General features: G+C 31.7%; 2 protein-coding genes across 3 annotated transcripts in view; one reads left to right on the top strand and one right to left on the bottom strand.

Annotated features, from left to right (window-relative positions):
* The window catches only part of LOC127699185 (tyrosine-protein phosphatase non-receptor type 21-like), a 46,978-nt gene extending 36,884 nt beyond the window's left edge, over positions 1-10,094 (bottom strand). For both annotated transcript variants that reach the window (XM_052202938.1, XM_052202939.1), the window contains exons 1-3: positions 9,954-10,094; positions 7,129-7,354; positions 14-192 (exon numbers count right to left, since the gene is read on the bottom strand). In XM_052202938.1, coding sequence (XP_052058898.1) covers positions 14-192; positions 7,129-7,302 — 353 coding nt within the window. In that variant the 5' untranslated portion in view covers positions 7,303-7,354; positions 9,954-10,094. The remainder of the gene's footprint in view (positions 1-13; positions 193-7,128; positions 7,355-9,953) is intronic.
* A 189-nt stretch (positions 10,095-10,283) lies between these two features.
* The window catches only part of LOC127699209 (centromere protein F-like), a 38,771-nt gene continuing 23,568 nt past the window's right edge, over positions 10,284-25,486 (top strand). The window contains exons 1-7 of the mRNA XM_052202978.1: positions 10,284-10,341; positions 17,449-17,611; positions 20,042-20,254; positions 20,731-20,941; positions 21,550-21,671; positions 21,957-22,305; positions 22,804-22,955. Of these exons, the coding sequence (XP_052058938.1) occupies positions 17,474-17,611; positions 20,042-20,254; positions 20,731-20,941; positions 21,550-21,671; positions 21,957-22,305; positions 22,804-22,955 (1,185 nt within the window). The 5' untranslated portion in view covers positions 10,284-10,341; positions 17,449-17,473. The remainder of the gene's footprint in view (positions 10,342-17,448; positions 17,612-20,041; positions 20,255-20,730; positions 20,942-21,549; positions 21,672-21,956; positions 22,306-22,803; positions 22,956-25,486) is intronic.

Genomic DNA, 25,486 nt, shown 5'->3' with positions numbered 1-25,486 from the left:
TGTTTATGATTACCTTGCTACTTCATCCGCCAGTTTATGAGCTCCAGGTATATAAAACATAACTCCAAAATATAACCTGGGTGAATTGGAGGCTTGGGCATGTTTGTCTAACTGTTTCTTCAAAGGTCGATCTAATTCTATCCAGTGAAACTGTAATTTTTTAGTCACATAACGTAATCCAAAATACTGAGTCTGGAAGAAATATAAACTATGTTAACAAGGAAAATATCATGACAATTTGATAATTCCAATGCCCTTTAGTGTACATGTATTCTTTAATAGTAATATTATATATATTGATTTATATAAAAGTAAGAGAGAGTTTGCTGCATGTTGATCTCATAATAACTTTCAGATGAAAACAGCAACAAAAGTGTTGTTCCTTTGTTTTTGTATTTTTTTATGTGTGTGTAGTGATTTTGGTTTCAAGAATTGATACACCCTATCCTTCCTTTTCCATTATGTATAATTAAGACAATTTTGCAAAATTTTTAGCTTAAAAATAGGAAAATATAGCCATTTAACTTTTTGAAGTCAACATCACAGATATTAAAATAAAATATGTATGTCCATGAAGACTAGGGCATACTAGCAATATGTTAAGATACATGCTGTTGTAAATTATATATCTGCTATTACATGTATTACTGCAGACCTTATTATAGTAAAAGAAAATTTAAAATTTAGCCATTGCAACTGTTTCAATAATTTGTTAAATCAACATTCAAAGGGAAGCATTAATTTTTTACTGTTGTATTTTTTTTAAATAAATAACAATTTTCAAGGTCCAGGTCCTTTGTCAAATATGCTGTAAATTTCTATACAGGAACATTCAGAAATGATATCCTTATTGTACACAAAAATAAAAAAAATCTTCAATAACAATGCTATTGATACTTTTGTATGTTGAATATAATTTGTTTATCATTTATATCTCCAATCATGATAAAAACATAATGTATAGTTGTCTTTGTAATCTCATCCTTATTTACACATAACTTCTTTGTCTGAATTATTTACAGATAACGAACAATCAGATAATTCTGATAAGACAATCATGTTAGATAACGTGTGGTAAACATTTTAAACAGATTTAAAACCAATCAAAGGTAAAAAAAATGTAAGAAAGGTCTTTTGAAGTCATCAATAAAACAACAAACAAATGAGTCAATGATGAATAATAAAATTTGTCTTTTTTAAAAATGTTATATATATCACTGACCACGCATACATGTAATAAATTTAAAAACATGCAATAAAAAATAAAAAAAAATAATAGAACTTCATTTCTGATTAAGTAGAAAAACAGCATATTTCTTCATAAAATCTGTCATCACAATAATGACACTTATACATGTATCAGAATTTTAAGAAATGTATTGTCACCAAAAAAATCTAAAAAAATATTTTCACCACAATCTTTTCACCAACCTAATGTTGTAACTGCTTATTATTTTGAAATATGCAACACTATGATACATTTTAATCATTGTCATTTAATTCATAGACAAATGAATTGATACGACCGCAGAGGTCGAACCCTGAACAGTTGGGGCAAGTATGGACACAACATTCAAGCTTGATACAGCACTGAATTTGGATTGTAATTAAATATTTGACACAGCATAGGTTTCTCACACAGAATGAAAGTAGTCTAAGAACTTAAAAATTTTTAATTTACCTATTCAAACCATATCATTATTATTTGCTTTTATATATAAATCAGAAATAACCAATTTAAAATGGAAAATTTTAAAGAAAAAAAAGGAAAAAAAAATCCCCCCCCAAATTTTTTGAAACCCCCTTATGATTCATCACCCCCAAACTCAATCCCAGCCTTCCCTTTGTGGTATGGTACCTTGCAGTACAATTTCAGAGAGATCCATACACTTGAACACAAATTATTGTCTGGAAACTAGAAAAATGCTTGGGTTTTTTGCACCTTTTTGGCCCCAAATTCCTAAAAGTTTAGGGCAATTACCCCCAAACTCAAACCAAGCTTTCCCTTTGTGATATGGAACCTTGCAGTACAATGTCATAAAGATCCATACACTTACACACAAGTTATTGTCATGAAACTAGAAAAATGCATGTTTTTTTCCCCTTTATGGCCCCTAATTCCTAACATTTTGAGACAATTACCCCCAAAAACAATCCCAGCCTTCCCTTTGTGGTATGGTACCTTGCAGTACAATTTCAGAGAGATCCATACACTTGAACACAAGTTATTGTCTGGAAACTAGAAAAATGCTTATTTTCGGCCCCTTATTCCTAAACGTTTTGGGCAAGTACACCCAAACTCAATTCCAGCTTTCCCTTTGTGATATGGAACCTTGTAGTACAATTTCATAAATATCCATACACTTACACACAAGTTATTGTCATGAAACTAGAAAAATGCTTGTTTTTTGCCCCCTAATTCCTAAAATTTGGAGGCAATTACCCCCAAAATCAATCCCAGCATTCAAACCCTCAATCAGCATCATTTAACAGTAATATCTAAAAATGGAAATTACATAATAAAGGTATTAAAATAGAAAATGACATCATAGTCATGGCTAAAAATAAACAAAATCCTTAATCAGCAACATTTTACAGTAATATCTAAAAATAAAATTCCTTTGTAACCATAAAAGCCCATTTAAATACATCATGACAGATATTAAAATAGAAAATGACATCATAGTCATGGCTAAACATAGCAAAAACCTTAATCAGCATCATTTAACAGTAATATCTAAAAATAAAAATTTCTTTGCAACCATAAAAGTAAAATAGAAAATGACATCATAATCATAGCTAAAAATAAACAAAAATTTTTTTTATTACCAAATTTTAAATGGAGTTTATTAAACTAAAACAATAAATTTGCAACCATAAAACCCCATTTAAACACATCATAAAAGTATTAAATAATTCAACTACATCATAAGGCTATAAAAATAGAAAATGACTTCATAGTCAAGGCTAAAGGTAAACAAAAAACCTTCATCAGCAAAATTTTATATTGGCAAATTTCCAATGAAGTTTATTATACTAAAATTGTTGGCAAATTTCCAATGCATTTATTAACAATAAAGTTATTGGCAAATTTCCAATTTACATAATTTAAAAGCAGTGTAAGTGAGATATTTAAATGAGTTTGAATTACCAACCTTACACTGTTTTTAAATAATGTTTTGTACTTATTTATCTATTAACCTGGAAACCCTTGTTTTTTTCACCTTTTTTTCCCCTTATTATTTAAAGGTTTGAGCCATAACCCTACCCCAAAGCCAATTCTTAAATTCCAATGTAACCTAAATTTACAATATACATAACTTCAATTTAAGTTTTTGATAAAATCAAACCACATCATTATTATTTGCTTTTATATCTAAATCAGAAATAATTAACCAACTTTAAGTGGAAAATTTTCACACATCACGCCCCCCCAAACTCAATCCCAGCCTTCAGTTTGTGGTATGGTACCTTGCAGTACAATTTCACAGAGATCCAATTACTTAAACACAATTAATTGTTGGAAACTAAAAAAAAATGCTTATTTTTAACCCCTTTTTTAGCCCCTTATTCCTAAACATTTGAGCAATTATCCCCCAAACTCAATTCCAACTTTCTCTTTGTGATCAGAATTAACCAACTTAAAATGGAAAATTTTAAAGAAAAAAAAAAGGAAAAAAAATCCCCCCCCCCCCCACAAAAATTTTTTGACCCACTTCCCTAAGTGGTATGGTACCTTTAAGTACAATTTCAGAGAAATCCATACACTTGAACACAAGTTAATGTCTGGAAACTAAAAAAATGCTTATTTTTGCCCCCTTTTTTGGCCACTTATTAATAAATGTTTTGGGCAAACATTTTACAATAATATTTAAAACTGAAATTAATTTGTAACCTTAAAATTAAATAGAAAATGACATCATAGTCATAGCTAAAAATAAACAAACTATTGGTAAATTTCCAATGGAGTTTATTATATTAAAACAATAAATTTGCAACCATAAAAGCGCATTAAAATACATCATAAAAGTATTAAAAAAAATTTAACTACATCATAAGGCTATTAAAATAGAAAATGACATCATAGTCAGACTAAAGGTAAACAAAAAACCTTCATCAGCAAAATTTTATATTGGCAAATTTCCAATGAAGTTTATTATACTAAAATAATTGGCAAATTTCCAATTTACATAATTCAAACATAGTGCAGGTGAGATATTTAAATGAGTTTGAATTACCAACCTTACACTGCTTTTAAATAATGTTCTTTACTCAATTATTTGTCTATTAAAATGGAAACCCTAGTTTTTTAACCTTTTTTCCCCTTATTCCTTAAACGAAAAAAAAATAATTACCCCTTTTTTGACCCCCCCCCTATGATTCATCACCCCCCCTTCCCCCCAAACCAAGCTCAATAACAGCCTTGCCTTTGTGGTATGGTACCTTGTAATACAATTTTAGAGAGATCCATACACTTGAACACAAGTTATTGTCTAGAAACTAAAAAATGCTTATTTTTCACCCCTTTTTAGGCCCCTTATTACTAAACGTTTTGGGCAATTACCACAAAACTCAATTCCAGCTTTCCCTTTGCGAAATTGAACCTTGTAGTAAAATTTCAGAAAGATCCATACACTTACACACAAGTTATTGTCATGAAACTAGAAAAATGCTTGTTTTTTGCCCCCTTTTGGCCCCTTATTCCTAAAATTTCGAGGAAATTAACCCCAAAATCAATCCCATCATCGACCCTTTGTGATATGGAATCTTGTAGTACAATGTCAAAGAGATCCATACAATAACACACAAGTTATGTCTGGAAGTTACAAAAATGCTTATTTTCGGCCCCTTTTTGGCCCCTAATTATTTAACTGTTGGTACCATAACCCCCAAAATCAATCCCCACCTTCCTATTGTGGTATTGAACCTTATGGTAAAATTTCATAGAGATCCATTCACTTAAACTAAAGTTAGAGTGCGAAAACCATTGTGTATTCGGACGACGACGCCGCCGACGACGCCAACGTCATACCAATATACGACCACAAAATTTTTTTGCGGTCGTATAAAAACTGTAAAATATCTGTAAAATTACTAACTCAGGGGCAGCAACCCAACAACGGGTTGTCGGATTCGTCTGAAAATTTCAGGGCAGATAAATCTAAATCTGATGAACATTTTTGCCACCTGTCAGATTTGGTCTAAATGCTTTAGTTTCAGAGATATAAACCAAAAACTGTATTTTACCCCTATGTTCTATTTTTAACTAAGTCGGCCATGATGGTTGGAAGGCGGGGTCATCGGACAAATTTTTTAAACTATATACCCTAATAATCAGTCAGGGGTACTACTTGTACAAGTAATTTTTATTTACTTGAAGAAGTAAATATTAATATACTTATATAAGTAAATTTGTAGGATACTTATACAAGTGTATTTTATTTACTTGTATAGGTAAAAAAAAATTGGGCTTAGTTATGTCCCTTAGACATTCAGATTTTTTACCTATACAAGTGAAAAAGTCATCCTATCTTCTTTTCTTGAATTCTTAGGACTTCTTTGCTCAAATAGAATTTTTAATTGTGTCCTTTGCAGATGTCTTTACTAATCGTTTAAGTGTAATTTCATGGACAATGAAAATCTCATTTGTCTGTTATCTTCAGAACACTGCTCATTTACAAGCCCCCCAAGGGGCAATTTTTGAATTTTTTTTTGAAAGATTACAAAAATTTACGAAAAAATTGTTTAAAATTGACTATAAAGGGCAATAACTCGTAAAGGGGTCGACTGACAATTTTGGTCATGACAACTTATTTGTAGATCTTACTTTGCTGAACATTATTGCTGTTTACAGTTTATCTCTATCTATAATAATATTCAAGATAATAACCAAAAACTGCAAAATTTCCTTAAAATTACCAATTCAAGGGCAGCAACCCAACAACAGGTTGTCAGATTTGTCTGAAAATTTCAGGGCAGATAGATCTTGACCTGATAATCAGTTTTACCCTATGTCAGATTTACTCTAAATGCTTTAAATTTGGTTTCAGAGATATAAGCCAAAATCTACATTTTACCCCTATGTTCTATTTTTAGCCATGGCCGCCATCTTGGTTGGTTGGCGGGGTCATCTGACACACTTTTTAAACTAGATACCCTAATGATGATTGTAGCCAAGTTTGGTTAAATTTGGCCCAGTGGTTTCAGAGGAGAAGATTTTTGTAAAAAGCTAACGACGACGGACGACGGACGCCAAGTGATGAGAAAAGCTCACTTGGCCCTTCGGGCCAGGTGAGCTAAAAACATAAAAATCCTGACCAACTCTACAAGAAACCCTAACTTACATATTTTTTTATTCAAACCATTTCCCTATGAAAGTAGGATGAACTATTGCAAAGGTATATCTATGACCTGTATGAAACAAACTTTATCATTTCAAGGAAAATATTTTGTAATGTTATTTCTAACTAAAAGGGCATTAGCTCCTATATATTTAGACAAACAAATTAAATATGATATTTTTATTCAAACATTAATAAAATGGAAATATTCAAATAATAAATCACTATTACATGTAGTTGCCGGTTTGAATCAATTTTGTAAAAAAAAGGCTATAAAAATGGCTGATATACATGATATAATGGTATTGCAAGATTTCAAAAGAAACATAAACAAACACTGAAGGGTTTTATTCATATCTGTGTCATTGGGTTGCTGTCTACTGATGTATATACCACTGGGGTCCGCATCTCTTGATGTTTACCACAGGGGTTCACATCCCTTGATGTTTAACACTTGGGTCCACATCTCTTGATGTTTACCACTGGGGTCCACATCTCTTGATGTTTACCACTGGGGTCCACATCTCTTGATGTTTACCACTGGGGTCCACATCTCTTGATGTTTACCACTAGGGTCCACATCTCTTGATGTTTATCACTGGGGTCCGCATCTCTTGATGTTTACCACTGGGGTCCACATCTCTTGATGTTTACCACTGGGGTCCACATCTCTTGATGTTTACCACTGGGGTCCACATCTCTTGATCATACCACTTAGGTCCACATCTCCTTTTATTTCTATTGATCTGCACACATAATAAAAAGAAATGATAAAAGGTCCATTTACCTCCTCAAGTTCAATCCTTTGAGCTATACTGTCCAAACATTGTTGACCTGTACTCTCGGAGGTTAGTGTACATTCTAAATAGGAATTGTCCAGCATGTGTACACCAACAACCAACGCATTCTTTGATGATATTTCATAACGTCTTGTTCTTTTAAATTTTATACCAAATGGCATTTTTTCAAGTAATCATTAGTTATCTTGTCTTCAAAATAATACACCACAAAATCTGAATATAAAACAAACAGGAAATAATGAGTAAATACATGAAATACAATGTATATCAAACTCCAAGGTTTTTTTTAATAAAACACACTCCAAGGTTTTTTGGAATCATTTCCAAAGTCAAAGTCTAAATACTTAGAAAACAAACATGTCATTGTGATAGACAAAGGAAATAAACTCAGGAAAATGAAATAGAAATATTGTCAGATCTATTACAGTTGTTTAACATTAATAAATTGCAGTTTACAAAAATATTTTGGTCAAGTCTTCACATTTAGTTACCTTTGGTCCAGTGATTGACAGTCATAAAGTGCATCAACATTAAAATACAAGAATGCACATGCTAAATGTCTCGCCTTCTTTACTAATATGTGATTAAATTATGATGAAATATTGAACTAAAAATTGAAACGAAACGCACAAATTAAAGTCTACAATAAATTTTAAAATAAAATCAACTGGCCTCCAAATTTTAAAATAAGTTTAAAAAATATACTAGACTGGCCCTTCAAATTTTAATGGTCAAGGGATGAAGGTTTTTTGTTACCACCCTGCGGCTCTTTTCATAAAAAATCTTACGATTAAAATTGACAGTAAGTTATACTGAAATATGAATGACTATTGAGTATTTTAATTCTTAATATTTTTTGTGAAAAGAGCTGCAGGATAGGCCTGTAATACAGGCTGAATCAGCCAGTGAAAATTTTGAATGGAATACATAAAAGTTGATAAGGGGGCCCTGGGTGATATGAGAAAAAAGGTTTACTGGCCACAAGGGCTAGAATTCACTGTAAATCTATCAGCCTGAAAGGCTAGCTATCTCAAATCAAAATCTACTGGCATTCCAAATTTTATTATATATTGAAAATTTGTTACCATCCAGGTGAGGTCTGCAAAGAAGGCTGAATCAGCTAGGGAATATTTTTGAAATTTTAGAGCCTAAATTTTCCTTTCTGAGCATACCTGAATGCGCTGTTATTCAGATGTAAAATCAATTCATCTGCAAGTTTAAAAACTTTTGTAACACTATTCAAATCATTAAAGTTTAAGTCAACCGACTGATGATAAGCCCTCATCACAATTACAAGTATCAACATGCTTAGAAATTACCGGTATGTCTCCAGTTCGAATATTGATTTCATCAGAAGATTTGTCATGTTCAACATGGACTGGAGTACAGCATGTCTGACACAAATAATTTTCCAAGAGCTGACTATGACTCTTGAGAGAATACTCAGAATAGACCTATGAAAGGGATTAGAAAGTGAAACAAAACTACATGCCATTTCACTTAGACATTTTTTTTTAAAAACAAATGGATCGATTTGGCAGTTCATCTTTCATTGGGATGAGTTGAAATTAACTGACTCAGAAAAACTCTCCTTAATCAATTATCATGATAATCCCGTTTTCTTATTTGTATGCATTTTTATTGGAATTGATGCTGTTTTCTTTTACAAAAAAAAATAATTAATAATTTATTTCAACCTGTTTCCATACAAGAAACTGCTTATCACAGTGTTCTGCCCAGGCCCTTTTAGCATCATGGCCAAATGATGCTATATTGGTTTAATGTGGTGCTATCTGGAAGGATATTCTAAAAGATTGTATTATGAATTTGATGCTGTAATTTCAAGAAACAATATACTATGTAGAATTATTTTTGTCAAGAACAGAATTAAATCTGAAAAGTCTAGGGAGATCACTGGAAACCATGGAAACCAGTCAGGTTATGATATATATCTAAATACCACAAAATACAAACGTTTGGATCAAGAATCACGAGGCGACATTGTCTGAGGAATTTTACTGAAAATCGAGGGCGACATAAACTTCTCGCTGGAGCTTATCTAAGAGCGAAGTGGGGAGTCCTATGGCGACTTTCACTTCGCCTGGTGTTGTGACCCCTGAGAATAGTGACATAAATTTGTACAATGTAGGAAATATATGGGAAAGTGAACGAATTTGAAAGTTGTGTATTAAAACATTTGGAAACTTTCTTCGTGTTCTTGAATCTTAGATTACTTTCTGAGAATCTGTATTTTCCCACCTTTTAAAAATATATACATAAATGTATTGCAACCAAAAATTAAAGAATTAAATTTGTTACATCCCTGAATATGCATTTGAAATATGAACTGCCAGTTAGGCAATGATACATGTACAAGGAGCCTTTTGTAGGTTAAAACTACAGTATATTTTAACTATTTGTGTCAGAGCGGACCAAATACTGAACTTTGAAACATGTAGAATACAATTTCAAGTTCTGACACTTTACTAGAACTTATTACACATTTTTTTTTCATGTAGCTGTGTGTGGTTTTATCTAATGTCATTTGATGAAATATCACTGAAGTTTTCTATAAAATGATTAAAATGCAATGAAAGACAAATTAATCAAAATGTGTGTATTCCTGGTTCTATTTGACGGACTATTGATGTGATAACCTGAATAGCAGACGAAGCCTTATAGTGAGATAGAATTAAGAAATTCGTTTAGTAATTAGTTACATGTATAATAATATCTGCAAATAATTTTTACCAACACCTTCGTGTTCTTCAGGATACAGTATACGTTTCTATGAGTAAAATAAACAGCTTACCTATGTTCACTTAGGTGTGAAATAGATGTTTTTCAAATTACGCATCTTTTGTAATCTATAACTAAATAATCGAATGCAAATCAATGTATCATTGATGCAGGTGTGTCCAGGTAGAAACATTTGTCAACATTTCAAAATGTCGTAAATCGTTTCGTGCCACGGATGTCGTAATGTCGATGTTATCAATTCATTAAATTATGCTAAATTCAAAGATTTACAAAATAAAAAAGAATTGTTAAAAATAAAAGTTTATACGTTTAAAGTACGAAAATAGTTTTTAAATGATATTTGATTTTATACGATAATGTATTTTTGGCATATTTGCGCACGCGCACTTAATTAATGAGGGAAATTTGAAAATATAAACAGCAACTTGTTGAGTACCTAGGTATTTGAAAGGTTTCTTCCATGTTTTATTCTTTTACATTACTAGAAAACAACCCTATGCGAATCTTTTCATTTTAAACCAATCGAAAGAAAATTAATTCATATCAAAACAGATGCTTATATTACAATAGAATAGATTATTAGAATATATTTCCCAAATAATTTTACAGGGTCTATAATTTCTAAAAGGGCATAAAAATCAGTTACAATTGATTGACATAATTGATAATTACAACAAAATACATCACAGTGTACATGTATATTTGGTATATTAGCATCGGTCAGAATCCGAGGTTCAACCATATGAAAATGAATGCACAATTAAACAATAAAATTATCGTCGATGATTGCAAGTTCGTGCTTTTGGGGATTCCCACTTATTTTGTGACGTCATGCATAAGTATTTATCATCGGCAACGTGCTACTTCAAAAAAACTTAATCGGATATTTTGCATTGCATTTTTACTAATATCGGCTTGAAAAAGAGAAGTTGTGTATGTTCTTGAATATTATTTGTTTAAACGTCTATTTCCACTATGACTGTTTTACTCCTATCCTAGAATTTCGTTGAATTCTTGGGAAAATCCTTTCAGCAATGTTTTGGACATCTCAACAATGAGTCATCATCTATATTTAGGTTATGTGGCGCTCTTTTTCTTTTTTTAAGGTCAAGGGTATTATTTTTCAAAGTTTGTATGTGAGCGGATTTTTTAAGATCAGAAAATGATTTGATTTATTTTGATAAAACAAAACCTATGGAATATTGGCTCGTAAAATAAATTTAATCTTATGGTATTGAGTGCAAATTGAATGAAAAAATACTTTGATGCATTAATCACATTGTGACATCGTTGTAGTTATCTTAAATGTGTTTCAATTGTTTAATTCTGGACTTTCTAATTGACCATTGAAGGTCACGTGTAAAAATTAGAATATTTGTTGTAGGGAGAATACAAAAGTTAGTATGCCCCAATTTCTCTTTTTTTCGAGATATTCATTTGTTATTTGATCTCAAATTTATTATGTAATGCTCAAATACATAATACAATAGGCCTGACTTATATATTGTTGCACATGCGCAAAAGCCAACGTCCAAGACAAAGGTTACGAACTTACAAGCATGTCTACTTATTTTACGGAATCGGGTCAAAATACGAAACATAGAAAGATTGACCATGTTTCTGAAGCTATTCATCAATAAAGTGTATCAGACTGTTTGCAAATAAGTAAAGAATATTTACATTCACAGTGGATAATAGTTGCTCCAAGGTTGTGATTTTTTTCTTCTGTTTCGAGTTAGGGTAACGAACTTCCAATCATCGAGGATACACAAATTGTATTCTAACTCATTTTTCGTTAAAACAGTGATTGATTGGAACCACCTTGAAGACACTAGTGCGCGCACCAAGCATTGAGATCTTCAGAATTGTTCTCTAAGCCTTGTCAATAAATTGACGGCACTCTCTCTACTGTTGTATTAAAGCCAGTGTTGCCTATTGGTATCCACAATGTATTCATACAGATACAGATATGCATTCTTATGAAATTATTTACTAGTATCAATATTCAAACAGGATCTCCTTAATTCAAAACACTCGCCAATATAACAGCCCATTTTTTCCATAAGAGATACTTTTTTTTACATGTATGTCAAGAGCCATAAAAATTTGGAAGATTTATTTAAGTTTTTAAAATTATAACAAATATTAGAAATGTATTGAAACAATTCTTCTCTTTTGATATCATAAAGTGGACATTCTAATAAAAATGAAGCTCATCCTACCAAGTGAACAATTTAAACAACAGTCAGGGGACTTATTGAATGAGTGATTTTCTAAATCACTGATTCAAGTAACATTATGTCCATAAAGGTTGGAAGTAAGAGTTGTCTTTCTTTAATAATCACCTATTTAAGTATTACAAATTAATCATAAGACTAAGTGATTTAATTTTATTGTAGCTTTAAATATAGAATACTAATGATCCAGTGACTAATTGTGTTGCTAAAATTATCAGAACCAACATCTGTGTTGATAGGATGACCGGGTCATGTCAGGTGATGACCTTGTACTAAATCTAGGATGATGACATAAAAATCACTTGTTTAAGTATCATACCTCAATTTCCTTCCAAAAAATCACTTCTTTAAGTATCATTATTTTAATAACCCCCACTAATTTCAACACCCCACAACAGTGAAATTTTGATTGCGAACAGTAGAATTTTATTACACAATCTATAAGATGAAACCTTGAATTTTACAGGAAAAATACTCCCACTGCTGGGAAAAATCTGTTAAGAAAGTATCAGTTCATTATGTAAAGCCATTTTTATAGCATTTTTTCAACTAAAATAGAATTTGCAGCTAAATGATTGTATCAAAGGCATAAACCTTGATGCTTAAAAGAAGCAAAAAGTTCATTTTTTTCATTTTACTAATGAAAATATATTATCTAAACCTACAAATGTATGTGTTTAAAATTTTGGTAAAACTACAAATACACAATTTGTGACAAAACTTCGAAATTTTCTACTTAAATAAGTGATCTAAAAATCACTTATTTCAATAAGTCCCCTGACTGAACAAAGACGTTCGGATCTATCAATACTTTTTTTATGCCCCTGCCGTAGCGGAGGGGGCATTAAGTTTTACCCTTGTCCTTCTGTACGTACGTCCGTACGTCCCAAAATTGGTTTCCGTTTTCTAACTTAAGTTTGCCTCAACCAAATGTTATGAAATTTATACACAATGCTTATTACCACAAAACACAGATCAAGATTGAATTTTGGTGGCGTCACCTATACCGTTCTAGAGTTATGCCCCTTTATAAATGGAAAAATTGCAAAATTTTTAGTTTCCGTTCTCTGACTTAAGTTTGCCTCAACCAAATGTTATGAAACTTATACACAATGCTTATTATCACAAAACGCAGATCAAGTTTGAATTTTGGTGGCGTCACTTTAACCGTTCTAGAGTTATGCCCCTTTATAAATGGAAAAATTGCAAAATTTTTATTTTCTTCTAAATATCAAGTAATTTTTAAAATTGGAGTTATCTTCCTTTGTCCATGATTATAGTTGAATCAAATACAATCAATGCTATATACAATGCAATGTTTAATTTTGACTTCCACTGATAAAACACAGATCAAGTTGAATTTGGCTAGTGTCACTTTAACCATTATTGAGTTATGCCCTTTTATAAATCGAAATATTTCAAAATTTTTAGTTTCCATTCTGTAACTTAAGTTTGCCCCAACCAAACATGTACCCTATACACAATATTCATTACCACAAAACTAAGATCAAGTACAAATATTTTGTTTCCGTTTTCTAACTTTAGTTTGCCTCAACCAAATGTTATGAAACTTATACACAATGCTTATTACTACATAATACAGATTAAGTACGAAATTTGGTGGCGACACTTTTACCATTCTTGAGTTATGTCCCTTTATAAACATAAAAATTGCTGAATTTTTTAGTTTGTCTCAACCAATTGTTATAAAACTTATAAACAAACGTTCTAGAGTTATGCGTGTTTATAAATAGAAAATTTGCTGAATTTTTAGTTTTTGTTTTCTTCTTAAGTTAGCCTCAACCAAATGTTATGAGACTTACACACAATGCTTATTACCACAAAACTCAGATCAAGTTCAAATTTGGGTAGCATCACTTTTACCATTCTTCAGTTCAGAGTTCGCGAAAATGGTCGGTCCTGCCGGTCAAAATAAGGCTCGGACCAGTATTTTGAAGGCTAGTGCCGGTCCCGATGACCGATGTAAAAACGGCCAATGTCTGGTACTGGTTTACAGATTTATTATAAACAAACCAAAGCGGCGATCTACACGTGGCCTACTAAATTTGTTCATAGAGCCATCCCTGGCAAACAATCGGCGATTGAACCCTACAATGGAGCAAACAAATACTGTAACAGCCGAGAAAGTGATTCAGATGATGAAATGGATAGTGAAGATGACTTTAAATAAGAACAATCAGAAGACCTGAACTGGTCCTTCATTGTTAATTTGCCTGTGGGTGAATAATATTAATAAAGTTATTTTTCGATAAAATATGTTATTAATTTTATTTCAGGATAAAATTGACAGATTTTGTAGGACTGGCTAAAATTTTGTAGGACTGACAAATAATCGTGCTTTGTCGGTCCCATGACCGACGGGTCAAAATAAGTTTTTGCCAACTCTGTCAGTTATGTCCCTTTATAATTATATGATAGGCAAGCTGGGGCATCATCTGTGTCCACATGTGGACACTATCCACATTTATTTGAATATCCATGATATCTGTCCGTCTCAATTTTTAAAGAGTGAGCGCATATTCTTAATTAAAAAATTGACTGTCTTTTTTTATAATCCTGTGGTTCTAAGTATGAGTTAATTGTTTGATACTTCAGTGTATTCCAAAATGTTAAATAACTTTCACATAGTTTATTTTTAGCATACTTACATAAAGAACCAATTGGTTGGTCAAAATTAGGTAATTTAATCCCTTTGTGAATGTAATCTATACTAGAGTACTATGTACATGATGTATTAACATTATAAATTATGTTATTGTTAACAACATATAAATGCATCATATAATAATCCTTCTTTCAAACCTTCCAGTCTATGACAATATTTTAACATTGATAAAATTATAGTAAAATAAATAGGAAATCTACCAAGCTCTGACATCACAGCTATGTTACTGGCCTTTCTATGAACACCAAGAATATATTTTGTAAATTTATGAGATTTTAGGAAGAATCCTGACCAAAAACTTTTTCTAATATTATATAACCATTATTATCTTCTTTAATTTACATGCAGCTGAATCAGTAGGAAACATTCCCCATATTTCACTGCCATATAATAGTATAGGTTTAATTGTATGATTATAAAGATGTAAAAATGTGGCAATACTAGGGTTAGATGATGACAAGCACATAAATACATGTTTAAATAGTTCACATGTCACTGTTAGTTTCCTAGGCAGGTGTCTCCCCCAGCATATTATTATTTAAGCCTAAACACAAACTGGTTGTTCAGATGCATTTAGAATCGTACAGGTGTGACTCTTAAACATGGCCTACATCATAATCAATTTGTCCATCTCCATACCTGCCAACTTTCATAATTTTGGTGAAAACTACACGATTTTTATCCCTCATCCCAATTGCAGGATTGTGATTGTGAAAAAGCCCTAAAACCAGACTTGTGAAAATCGCACTGAAAATGTTGGTTCCTAAATCTGAACTTTTCCTAATGGAGACAATCGTGATCAGCCGATCAAAATATGTGTTTCTCGTGATAACGTTAATTAGCCTATCAAAATTGGTGTTTCTCGTGATTGCATTAATAAGACCATCCAAATCAGTGATTTTATGATTACATGCCTTTTGCAAAGTCTGCTATAGACTGATTGAGACCTGAACATTCACCACAGTGGCCTGAATGACGTTTCAAAGCACATATCGTCTGTCAACTTCATCAGAAGTCCATCATAGCTCAGAACACTACCAAGTCTGTCAGTAACTTCTTTATACGACCAGATGATGAGCAACTCAAGATGGTCAAGCAAGCATGTCCTTATTTTTATAAATAATTTTTAAATATATACATGTATGTACAGTTAATACCAAAGGTTTTTCCATATAAGACATTGTCAGCAATGTGAGCATGTTGAGTTAAATCAGACTATTAAAATATGAGACAAGTTTCATACAAGTCAATGAAGTGGGATTTCTTTGATACAAATTTTTCATCATCATTATACCATAAGAAGAAAAAAAATATGACACTATTTCCAGAGTACAAAACGGTGAACACTAAAAAACGCCTGGACAATTTATAACCTTTGAAAATGCTGCTGTGCAATAGTTGGCAGGTATGCAGCTCGAGTTTCAATGGAATCTTCTTAATTTGACCTTTTGATTTTACCAGAAATGTGTAACTCTGAATCAACCCTGGCAAAATGGCAACAAACAAGAACAGCGAAGAACATGAAGAAGAGTATTATCAAAATAACTGACATTTTACAAAATATATCTGAAGAAAGCGGGCTGATGAGGGGAATTTATTTTTGGCTTTATTTTCCAAGTGTAAATAAAGTCAGTGATATTTATCAATAGAACAGAAAAAAATATAATTTCTGTAAAATTAGTTACTAAGAGTTAAAGGTGAATTTATAACAAAAATCCATTCCCTTCACTAATCAAGGCTTTTCCAGAATTGTCTGGCACTACACGAACACAGGGGTGTTGGCTATTGATAAAAAATGATAAAAGAAACTCTATAGGACAGTCCATAAGCTGATAAGGAGAGAAGATAAAGGAATTACTTTGCAATAAGATGCAATGCCTATATCTAATTTGTCCCTATGGTGCTATCCAAAAATCTTAGGAAGAACACTTTAATCAGACCCATACCATGCATACAAACAAATGATTTGGAGGTCTTACATCAATTTTGTCTGTCAGGTCCATCTGCCGACCACATTTGGCATAGACTGATTTCTCCCATATACAGTTGAATCAAAGTGAAGCAAACATGTATTTATTAGTTTCAGTTAGGGATTTCATTAAGATACACAGCAATGGATTTCAAAAATTTTGGAGAGAAAAAGAAACAGAAAATGAAAACATTTTGTTTCTATTTTTAGCAAGTGCTGTTTGGATTCAGACTCAGAGCTATTAAATGTTTTGAAATCAGTAATTTAAAAAATCACAATTCTAAAAACTTTAAAAATTGACCTATTATTGCACGATGTGCATAAAAATGAAAGATAGAATAGTTAAAAATATTAATGGTGGTCTACATTGTGCATAACACTGTTTCCACATGCATGTAAATAAGCTGTCTCTTTGACATATTCCCCATTTCCATTCTCAATTTTATGTGTTTGATGAACATTGAATATTGGTATTATTTATTTTTAATTGAAGCTGTATAAACAGCATGATTTAAAGTATCTGTTTAAATTAAAATGTAAAAATCTCAGGCCAGGCCAGCACATCTTTCAATCCCTGTCATCAGAGGACAAACTGTTTCCACATACACCATGAAATGGGTTTCAGTTTACAATAATTTTAATTTTGTCGTTACAGGGGGGAGCTTGTACCCACATACGCCATGAGTTGGGTTCAGGATGAATGGAAGGAGGGTTTGCCTTATAAGGCATTGCAGAAAGTAAATCAACTTGAACAACAGTTTGAAAGACTGAAAAAAGAAAGAGATCAAAAACAGTTTCAGCTTGAAAGCTTAGAACAGGTATGTTTTACATATAATGATGAGGAGATGTGGTATGATTGCTAATGAGACATTGATCCACCAGAGTTATGATTTTTAATATGTTATTGAATAAAGGTTTTCTTATACATACATGACATAAGAAGGATAACAAGAATTACAAAAAATATTAAACATTACATCAGTTCACATTTACATTCGACGACTCAAGAATAAAATGTAAAAAGACAAACAGAACAAAGTACGATATCCTAACTTGGTAAACACAAAAAATGTGATGGGGGTTAAACCAGCTTTTATTTCTAGCTTTAATTAAGGAATGACTGTAATATTTTTTCTTTCTATGAAGAAATAACATCAACAATGTGGTGTACAGTGAATTTACATGCATCATGTGCATAGCAGGTTACTTTAAAGTGTGCACCACATCTTTTAGGTCATTTCGAATAGACAGAAAAAAATATTAGTCTTTCCTTATAATTTAATTCTAAGTTCCATATTTAAGGAGTAAATCATGAAAAAACGTTGAAATCAGTAATTTAAACACATGACAAAATTATGTCTATGAGCTGATGGACAAAAATCTTTCAGCCAATCAGTAGACTGTTTTCCCTAAACAAAGAGAATGAAAAAAAAATGATAACATTGAATAACTGACCCTGTTATTTCCATGATCTAACCATTAACATTTAGAATCTTTTTTTTTGTCTCCTCGTTTTGTGCTTAAAAATCTACAGAACTATTTTGAAATATGACAACAGTATTTTCTGTGCTAATCTTGTTGGATTAATATAGTTAAATTGTTTACCATTGTTGTCCAACACAAAATACAAAATAAAACTTCGATCAGATAAATTTCTGTTTAAATACCTTATTTGGCAGCACTAATCAGTCAGGGGTACTACTTAAACAAGTGATTTCAGAATCACTTCCTTGAGTGATTTTGGCTGTGAAATATTAAAAATTTTCACACAGACTTTTTAAAATCACTGAAACAAGTAATTTTAGAAGTTAAAATATAATCACTTTAATAAATGTTTATAACATTTTCTTGATATTTTTCCCACAAGCTTGATTTTTTTATTGGTAAAAAGACAACAATTCCATTGAAAAAACAACTATGTACATGTAGAAATTGTCTTTTGCTTGATAAGCCTGAAACTTTCACAGTTTTTTTAACATATGCAAAAACTGGAATAGTTTGTAGATCAGGTCATAACCTTGAAGTAGATCATTCTAACTCTAAAGAAAACCAATCAGGTTACCTAATATTGTTGATCTTTGTCTGATAGTAAGAGTAGTTAATGAATTTTTGATTACAGAAAAATTCCCAAGGGTGCTTTTAAAAGCTTTAGCGCACTAACTTACTGCCCAAGCGCACTGGTGAAATTAAAATACAAAGAAAAAGGGATAATTGATTTATGTAGGAAAATTATAGAAAAGATTGTAAAAATATGGAAAATCAATGAAATTAGCATTTGAAGATCAAAGAAAACACTAAAATCACTTAAATAGGTGATAACTGAATTTATCAAATCACTGAAATAAGTGATGATGAAATCACTTGTTTAAGTAGCACCCCTGACTGCTAATTATTTACAAAAACTCTTAAGCACATGATGGAAATAAAAGTTACGTATAAAGAGAAACTTATGGTCCTGTGCTGTTGAGTTGAAATGATTTCAAAGATAAATTCAAAAGTCATGTGCCTGTGGATTCATCCTTATTTGTCAGTCAGGGGTAATACTTATACAAAGTTATGTATATTTACTTGAAGATGTACAAATAAGTTGGAATAATCTCCCCTTAATCTCCAAAAACATCTGTTAAGTAACTGGGCAAGGCCTTCAAAAATTGTTCCCAAGAGGCTGGTAAATAAGCGTATTTTGAAGATAACAAACAAATTAGATTTTCTTTGTCCTTGGAATTTTATTTTATGAATAGTAAAGACAACTTTAAATGAAAAACAAGAAAACACTTAAATTACAGCAATGTAGGCAAGGGAAATTCAGGAATAGAAGAAAATATGACTTTTTTACATTTTATCAGAATATCTAAGGGATATAACTCTACCTCCAAAACAATTTACCTGTACAAGTAAATAGAAATGACTTGTGTAAGTATAACTTCTCACTGTTTGTGGGATACTATATGTCGTTGATTATGTGGGCAATGGTTAACCACAAATTTAAGTTTTCAATTACATGTAAATACAAATTTTCTATAGTAGCTGGAATGCAGAGTTTGTTAAAACCACAAAAACCTCAGGACAAAATCATGTAAAGCAAAATACAATTTTCCTCAAAGACAAAATATTAAATGAATTGTTTTCTCTTTAGTTTTTATTGTCTCATGACCATGATGACAATTTGCACACATTGTTATTAATTTACATTACTTACAGACATCAGGTATTGAATAAAAAGATTTAATCTATTTTTTGTATTTCAGGCTCTTCAAATTCAGAAAAGAAAAGTAGATGAAGAGAAAAATCAGTATTCAGGACTTAAAAGGGAAAATCAGAATTTGTCTGAGACATGTCAGGAAATAGAGAAAAAGAGAGAGAAGTTAGCCCATGATTTGCAACAGAAAGAGAATCAGTTGTCTTGCCTGGATGGGAAACTGTCTCATACAAAGTCACAGTTAGATGCTGAAACTAAAAAAGTATTTAAATATAGACCAAATTATTTGCTGGAATTCTCTGATATTGCTGTTTTGTTAATATCAATATTTAATTGAAGTAAAAAACATTATTTAAAAATGAAGATTGAAGGAACATGTCATATTTAAGTAATAGAATGAAGTGATTTAGTGATGATGATCATGAGAAAATATTACAAATAAATATATTCTAACAAGTTGATTGATGGACATAGAAATGAGAAAATAATACCTGGTTGTGGGGGGGGGGGGGAGAGCAAAAACTTAAGTGGAAGAAAGACATTTACACTGTATGGCTTAAGAAAAAAACTCACCCTGTTTGGAAACTTTAGGTTTATAAAGTCATGGCAAAAATACTATCTTTTATAAACAAAATATGAAAGAAGGAACAAAACAACAATAAACATAATAAGTTTGCCTGTGTAAAAGGGTCAGGACTTTTTGTACTAAAATTTCATATCTTAATAATGTTTTCTCAGTCAGGACAGACACAGACAGAGTTGGAAAGAATACAGAGAGATCACCAAGAGACAGAAAAGAAACTAGAGAAGTTAACTAGTGACCACAATAAGTTACAGGAGTACAGTAACCAACAAAGGGCTCAGATAGATCAGCAGGCAGACAAAATTAAACACCTGGAAAATGACTTGAAAAAAATAGCAGATAGTGCTTGCAGTGTATCTACATCAGGTAAACAGCTCAACTGTATATAACATGTACAACTGAAGCAAATGTATTTATTTTTTCTCAATCATTCGTTAAGGGTAAACTGTTAGCCTTTTGTACAGCTAAAGTGAAATTTGCTCTTTCAACTCATCAGATTAAAGGTCAACTATGCATTAAATATACAACTGAAGCAAATTTTGTTTATTCCTCTAACCAGGTTAAGAGTTAGCTATACATGTACTGCTTCAGTGAATTTTGCTTTCCAACTCATCATAGATTGCTCTGACAGTTTTTTGGGAGTGTGGGATACCATTGTGAAGTAGATAAATTATACACAATTTGTTTCCTTATTCATTTTTCTTCATACATAATGAATAATTAAAGTTTTTATATTTAATGAAAAGATAAACAAAATATATATTCAAAAAAGATGTATTTACCTCAAATTACCAGATAACACACTATTTCAAAATGAATCGTTCAAGGGCACCAAGAATCACCAATTATGTACCTTGTATTACAGTGACCATGATAGCTATCTGAAGTTCATCATTTGAATATATATTTTAGTAGAAAGAGATTGTACATGTACATGAATAAAACCTTCACATATTAAAACAACTTATTTCCAGGTGGGAATAGTGGGTCTGATTCAGGACTTCAAGAAAAACTACAGCAGATAAATGTACTACGTGAAAGGGATGCTCAAGAACTGAAGCAATTAAAGGAGGAGTACAATCACCTAGAAAAGAAGGTAAATGTTTTGTGAAAAATGCCTTTTTGTTAACAGCTAACCCTGAAAGACTTTTAATCCATTACAATGCAGCAGTTGGATTTTAGTTTTGAAGATTGACTCATATCAATATTTTGCAGATAAAGTGTTTATGAAAAAATTAATTTCAATCTATTGTAAGGCAAAACATTGAATAATTGAAAATAGTGTACTCCTGTTAACATTTTTGAAATCTGAAACTTTTTTCAATAATGAATAAGGTTTACTTTGAAATACCAAAATGTAACATTTTTGTTTTGCCAACAGACAGCACAAGAGATTGAGAGATACCAGACTGAGTTGGCCAAATTGAAATCAGAAACAACAGAACAGCTGATCAAGATAGACAACTTTAATGCAGCTAATACTAAAAAAGAACAAAGCAGCTTTCCAGGCCAAGGAACTACTACACAAAGCATGGTTCAGAATAGGAACCATGTTGATAATGATCCATTTGGATTTGGTATTGGAAGTACAGGCAATAATAGAAATAAGACTAAAGATAATGATGCCTCAGGGTTTGGACTTGGATTTGGAAACACATCAGCAACCAGAAATCGATTTGGACAAGGAAATAACCAGAATTCAGCTCCTCCTGGTTTTGGCAGTACAAATGGTACAAATAAACATGGACAGAAGCCATTTTCATCTTAAATTGTAAAAAATGTGAAGATATAAGTTTTGATAAAGACTGTCATTTACGAGTCTTTTTCTAAGCAAGCTTCAAATCATTCAGAATTGATAATTTTTTTAAACAGTTACTTTTTCAGTGACTTAAGATATTTGAACATCGAACTTTTGAAGGCTGTGTTACCATGAAATTTTCCTATCACCCCATCTTAATTATGGCTAGCAAGGTAAAAATGAAATTTAAAGAAGGATCAAAAAGTGAAAGCCGAATGTTTTTTTTGTTTTCATAGATAAAAGAAAATTGTGTGAATCATTATTTAATGTGTAGGGTATCGAATGACTACTTTTAAAACTTCAGACCACCAAAAAAGTTTATTTTGTTCTTATTTACAACCTCCAAATGTTTGTTTCATTAGTGTGTCTTTTAATCCCCCCTCCAGCCCAATATTTTTTTGTATTAGTCTTTACCTGCATTCTTTCTTAGTAGGTTCAGATACCAGCAGTTGGTCGTCCGGAAACTGGCAAGATGGGTTATCATCTGCAGCTTCAAAGCATATATCACAGTTGGAGACCCAGGCTGATAGATTAAAGAAAGAGAAGGATCAAAAACAATTCCAACTAGAAAGTTTAGAACAGGTATGTATTAGGACTGTTACATAAAAACATACATGGGACCCAGGGAAGGCACTTCCAAAGCTCAACTATGGGTTGGTGTCATCTATGTTTTTGCATAGTGGAAATGTAAGTGAAATTTTAATTTGCCTCTTTAGGTGGTTACCCCATTTTTAAAGTGCCTTCCCTCGGTACCATATATGTTTTAATGGAGCAGCCCTTATAGAAAACGATCAGAAACGTTCTGAATTGAAAGGTTAGACCCGGGTCAAGGAAGTTCAGAGACTTATCCACCTACTAGTTACTTCTGGATATGTGGTAGAAAGAAAGTCAGTAATAGTTCCAGCTACCTGGATTTTTTTACATTAATTAGGATAAAACTAGGGATGCCAACTAGGTGAAGAATTACTCATCAAGTACTTATTGGTTTTACAGACCAATACTTGAGTACTAGCTCTGGTAAATATTTACAAAGTGGGAAAACAAACAGTGCCAACAGTGTGTGAGGAACAACTCAATGGATTAAAATAGATTATAATTTACCAGCTTCCTCTTGATGTGAATGTTGGCAATTTATGTGAGCAGACAAAGACAAGAAATGAAATTTGAATCAATTTTGTAGAACATGTGTAAACATTCGCTATGTTACTACCCTGATGAACGTAACCATAGAACATTTAAAGCTTGTTTTGGTGACAAGAAAATGTTACTGGGTCAAATGGATGTTAATACTCTACACAATTATCTGTGATTAGATAATGTATATAGTCCTAGGAAATATATACCAAAATTAATAGCTTATTTACAACATGTGCTAATTAAGAAAATAGTACCATAGTCATTAATTTAGTGAACACCTATCTATTGAATATAAATGATATCAAATTTAAACAAAATCATTCAACAGTTACATTTTGTAATCGTTAAGAAAGCCCATTTTATAATACAAAGGCAGTATGTGTGAGAGTCACAGGATGTGATAGCAAATTTTTTTGTATTTTGGAATATTTTCTTACATGTAATTGTCACCGTTTTCGTAAGGCCAGACTTTTTAGCTCATCGGGCCCAAAGGGCCCCATGTGAGCTTATGCCATCACTTGGCGTCCGTCGTCGTCGTCGTCTGTCGTCGTAAACTATTTAAAAAATCTTCTCCTCTGAAACTACTGGGCCAATTACTTTCAAACTTTAACTAAATGTTTCTTAGGGTATCTAGTTTATAAATTGTATCCGAAGTTTTGATCCATTGCCAAACATGGCCGCCATGGCTAAAAATAAAACATAGGGGTCAAATGCAGTTTTTGGCTTATATCTCAAAAACTACAGCTTTTAGAGCAAATCTGACATGGGATAAAATTGTTCAATTGGTCAAGATCTATCAGCTCTGAAATTTTCAGATGAATCGAACAACCCATTGTTGGGTTGCTGCCTCCAAATTGGTAGTTTTAACAAAATTTTGCAGTTTTTTGTTATTATTTTGAATATTATTATAGATATATATAAACTGTAAGCAGCAATAATGTTCAGCAAAGTAAGATCTACAAAAAAGTTAATATGACCATAATTGTCAATTGACCCCTTAAGGAGTTATTGCCCTTTAAAGACAATTTTACACAATTTGTTCATCAAGTTTGCTAACATTTAAAAATCTTCTCTGAAATACAGGTGAGTGATTCAGGCTCTTGAGAGCCTCTTGTTTTATTATCTGTTTAACGAGATCCACCGACTCCAATTTCAGGATTTCAGAATAAAAATAAAAGAAGTGCTTTTTACTTTTATTTTTATTTTTCCGGCCGACTGTTACGAAACCCTCAGAACAAAAATAAAATCTGTGGTTAACGATACCCACTTTCGTCATCGGTAATATTTAATTTTTACCAAGTCGATGCCACAGCAATTTCAAAGTAAAGAAATAAAAGGCATAAACGATTTATGACTTCAAAAAAGAGGTTAAAGCATTGATTTTTTAAGCTGGTGGCATGTTTTTTCATAAAAACAATTTTTTAAAACCACTTTCGCCGGTACTTGTTACACGAGAGAGTACATCAAATCATTCTAACTTTCGGCTAAATAAGTTATTACTTCATTTGAACTTGATGAAATTAGCCTGAAGTAAATTTGTAATCCATGTATAGCATTAAAAACGTCATATTCCTTTCCAAAAAGCGTATCAAACATCGTTTATTTTTGTAAAGTTTTTTCCGACATTTAAATTATTGGGTATATTTTTGAACAACTCCGGATCGGAGTCGGGATTTCATCGGAAGCAGACCCACTATGACCAAAATCCAGATTCTTGCGATAATGACTACAGACAAATGAATGGCACTGCTGACAGACAAAAATTGATCCCAAAAGGAAAAATTACGCATTCCACACGCATTAACGTACTTTTGGTCAGATATTTTTTATTAATGTTTATATTTCCTTTTTAATGCATTTTTTCAATTTATAAGTTAATGTTGCTCAACCACGTCTATTACACCAGAGACATATATACACATGTGTATATAATGTGTATATATGTCTCTGATCACACTAATATAACATAATTTTAT

The sequence above is a fragment of the Mytilus californianus genome, unplaced genomic scaffold, assembly GCF_021869535.1.
Source record: "Mytilus californianus isolate M0D057914Y unplaced genomic scaffold, xbMytCali1.0.p SCAF_4, whole genome shotgun sequence".
NCBI lineage: Eukaryota > Metazoa > Mollusca > Bivalvia > Mytilida > Mytilidae > Mytilus > Mytilus californianus.
This window is presented reverse-complemented; position numbering and strand designations above follow the sequence as displayed.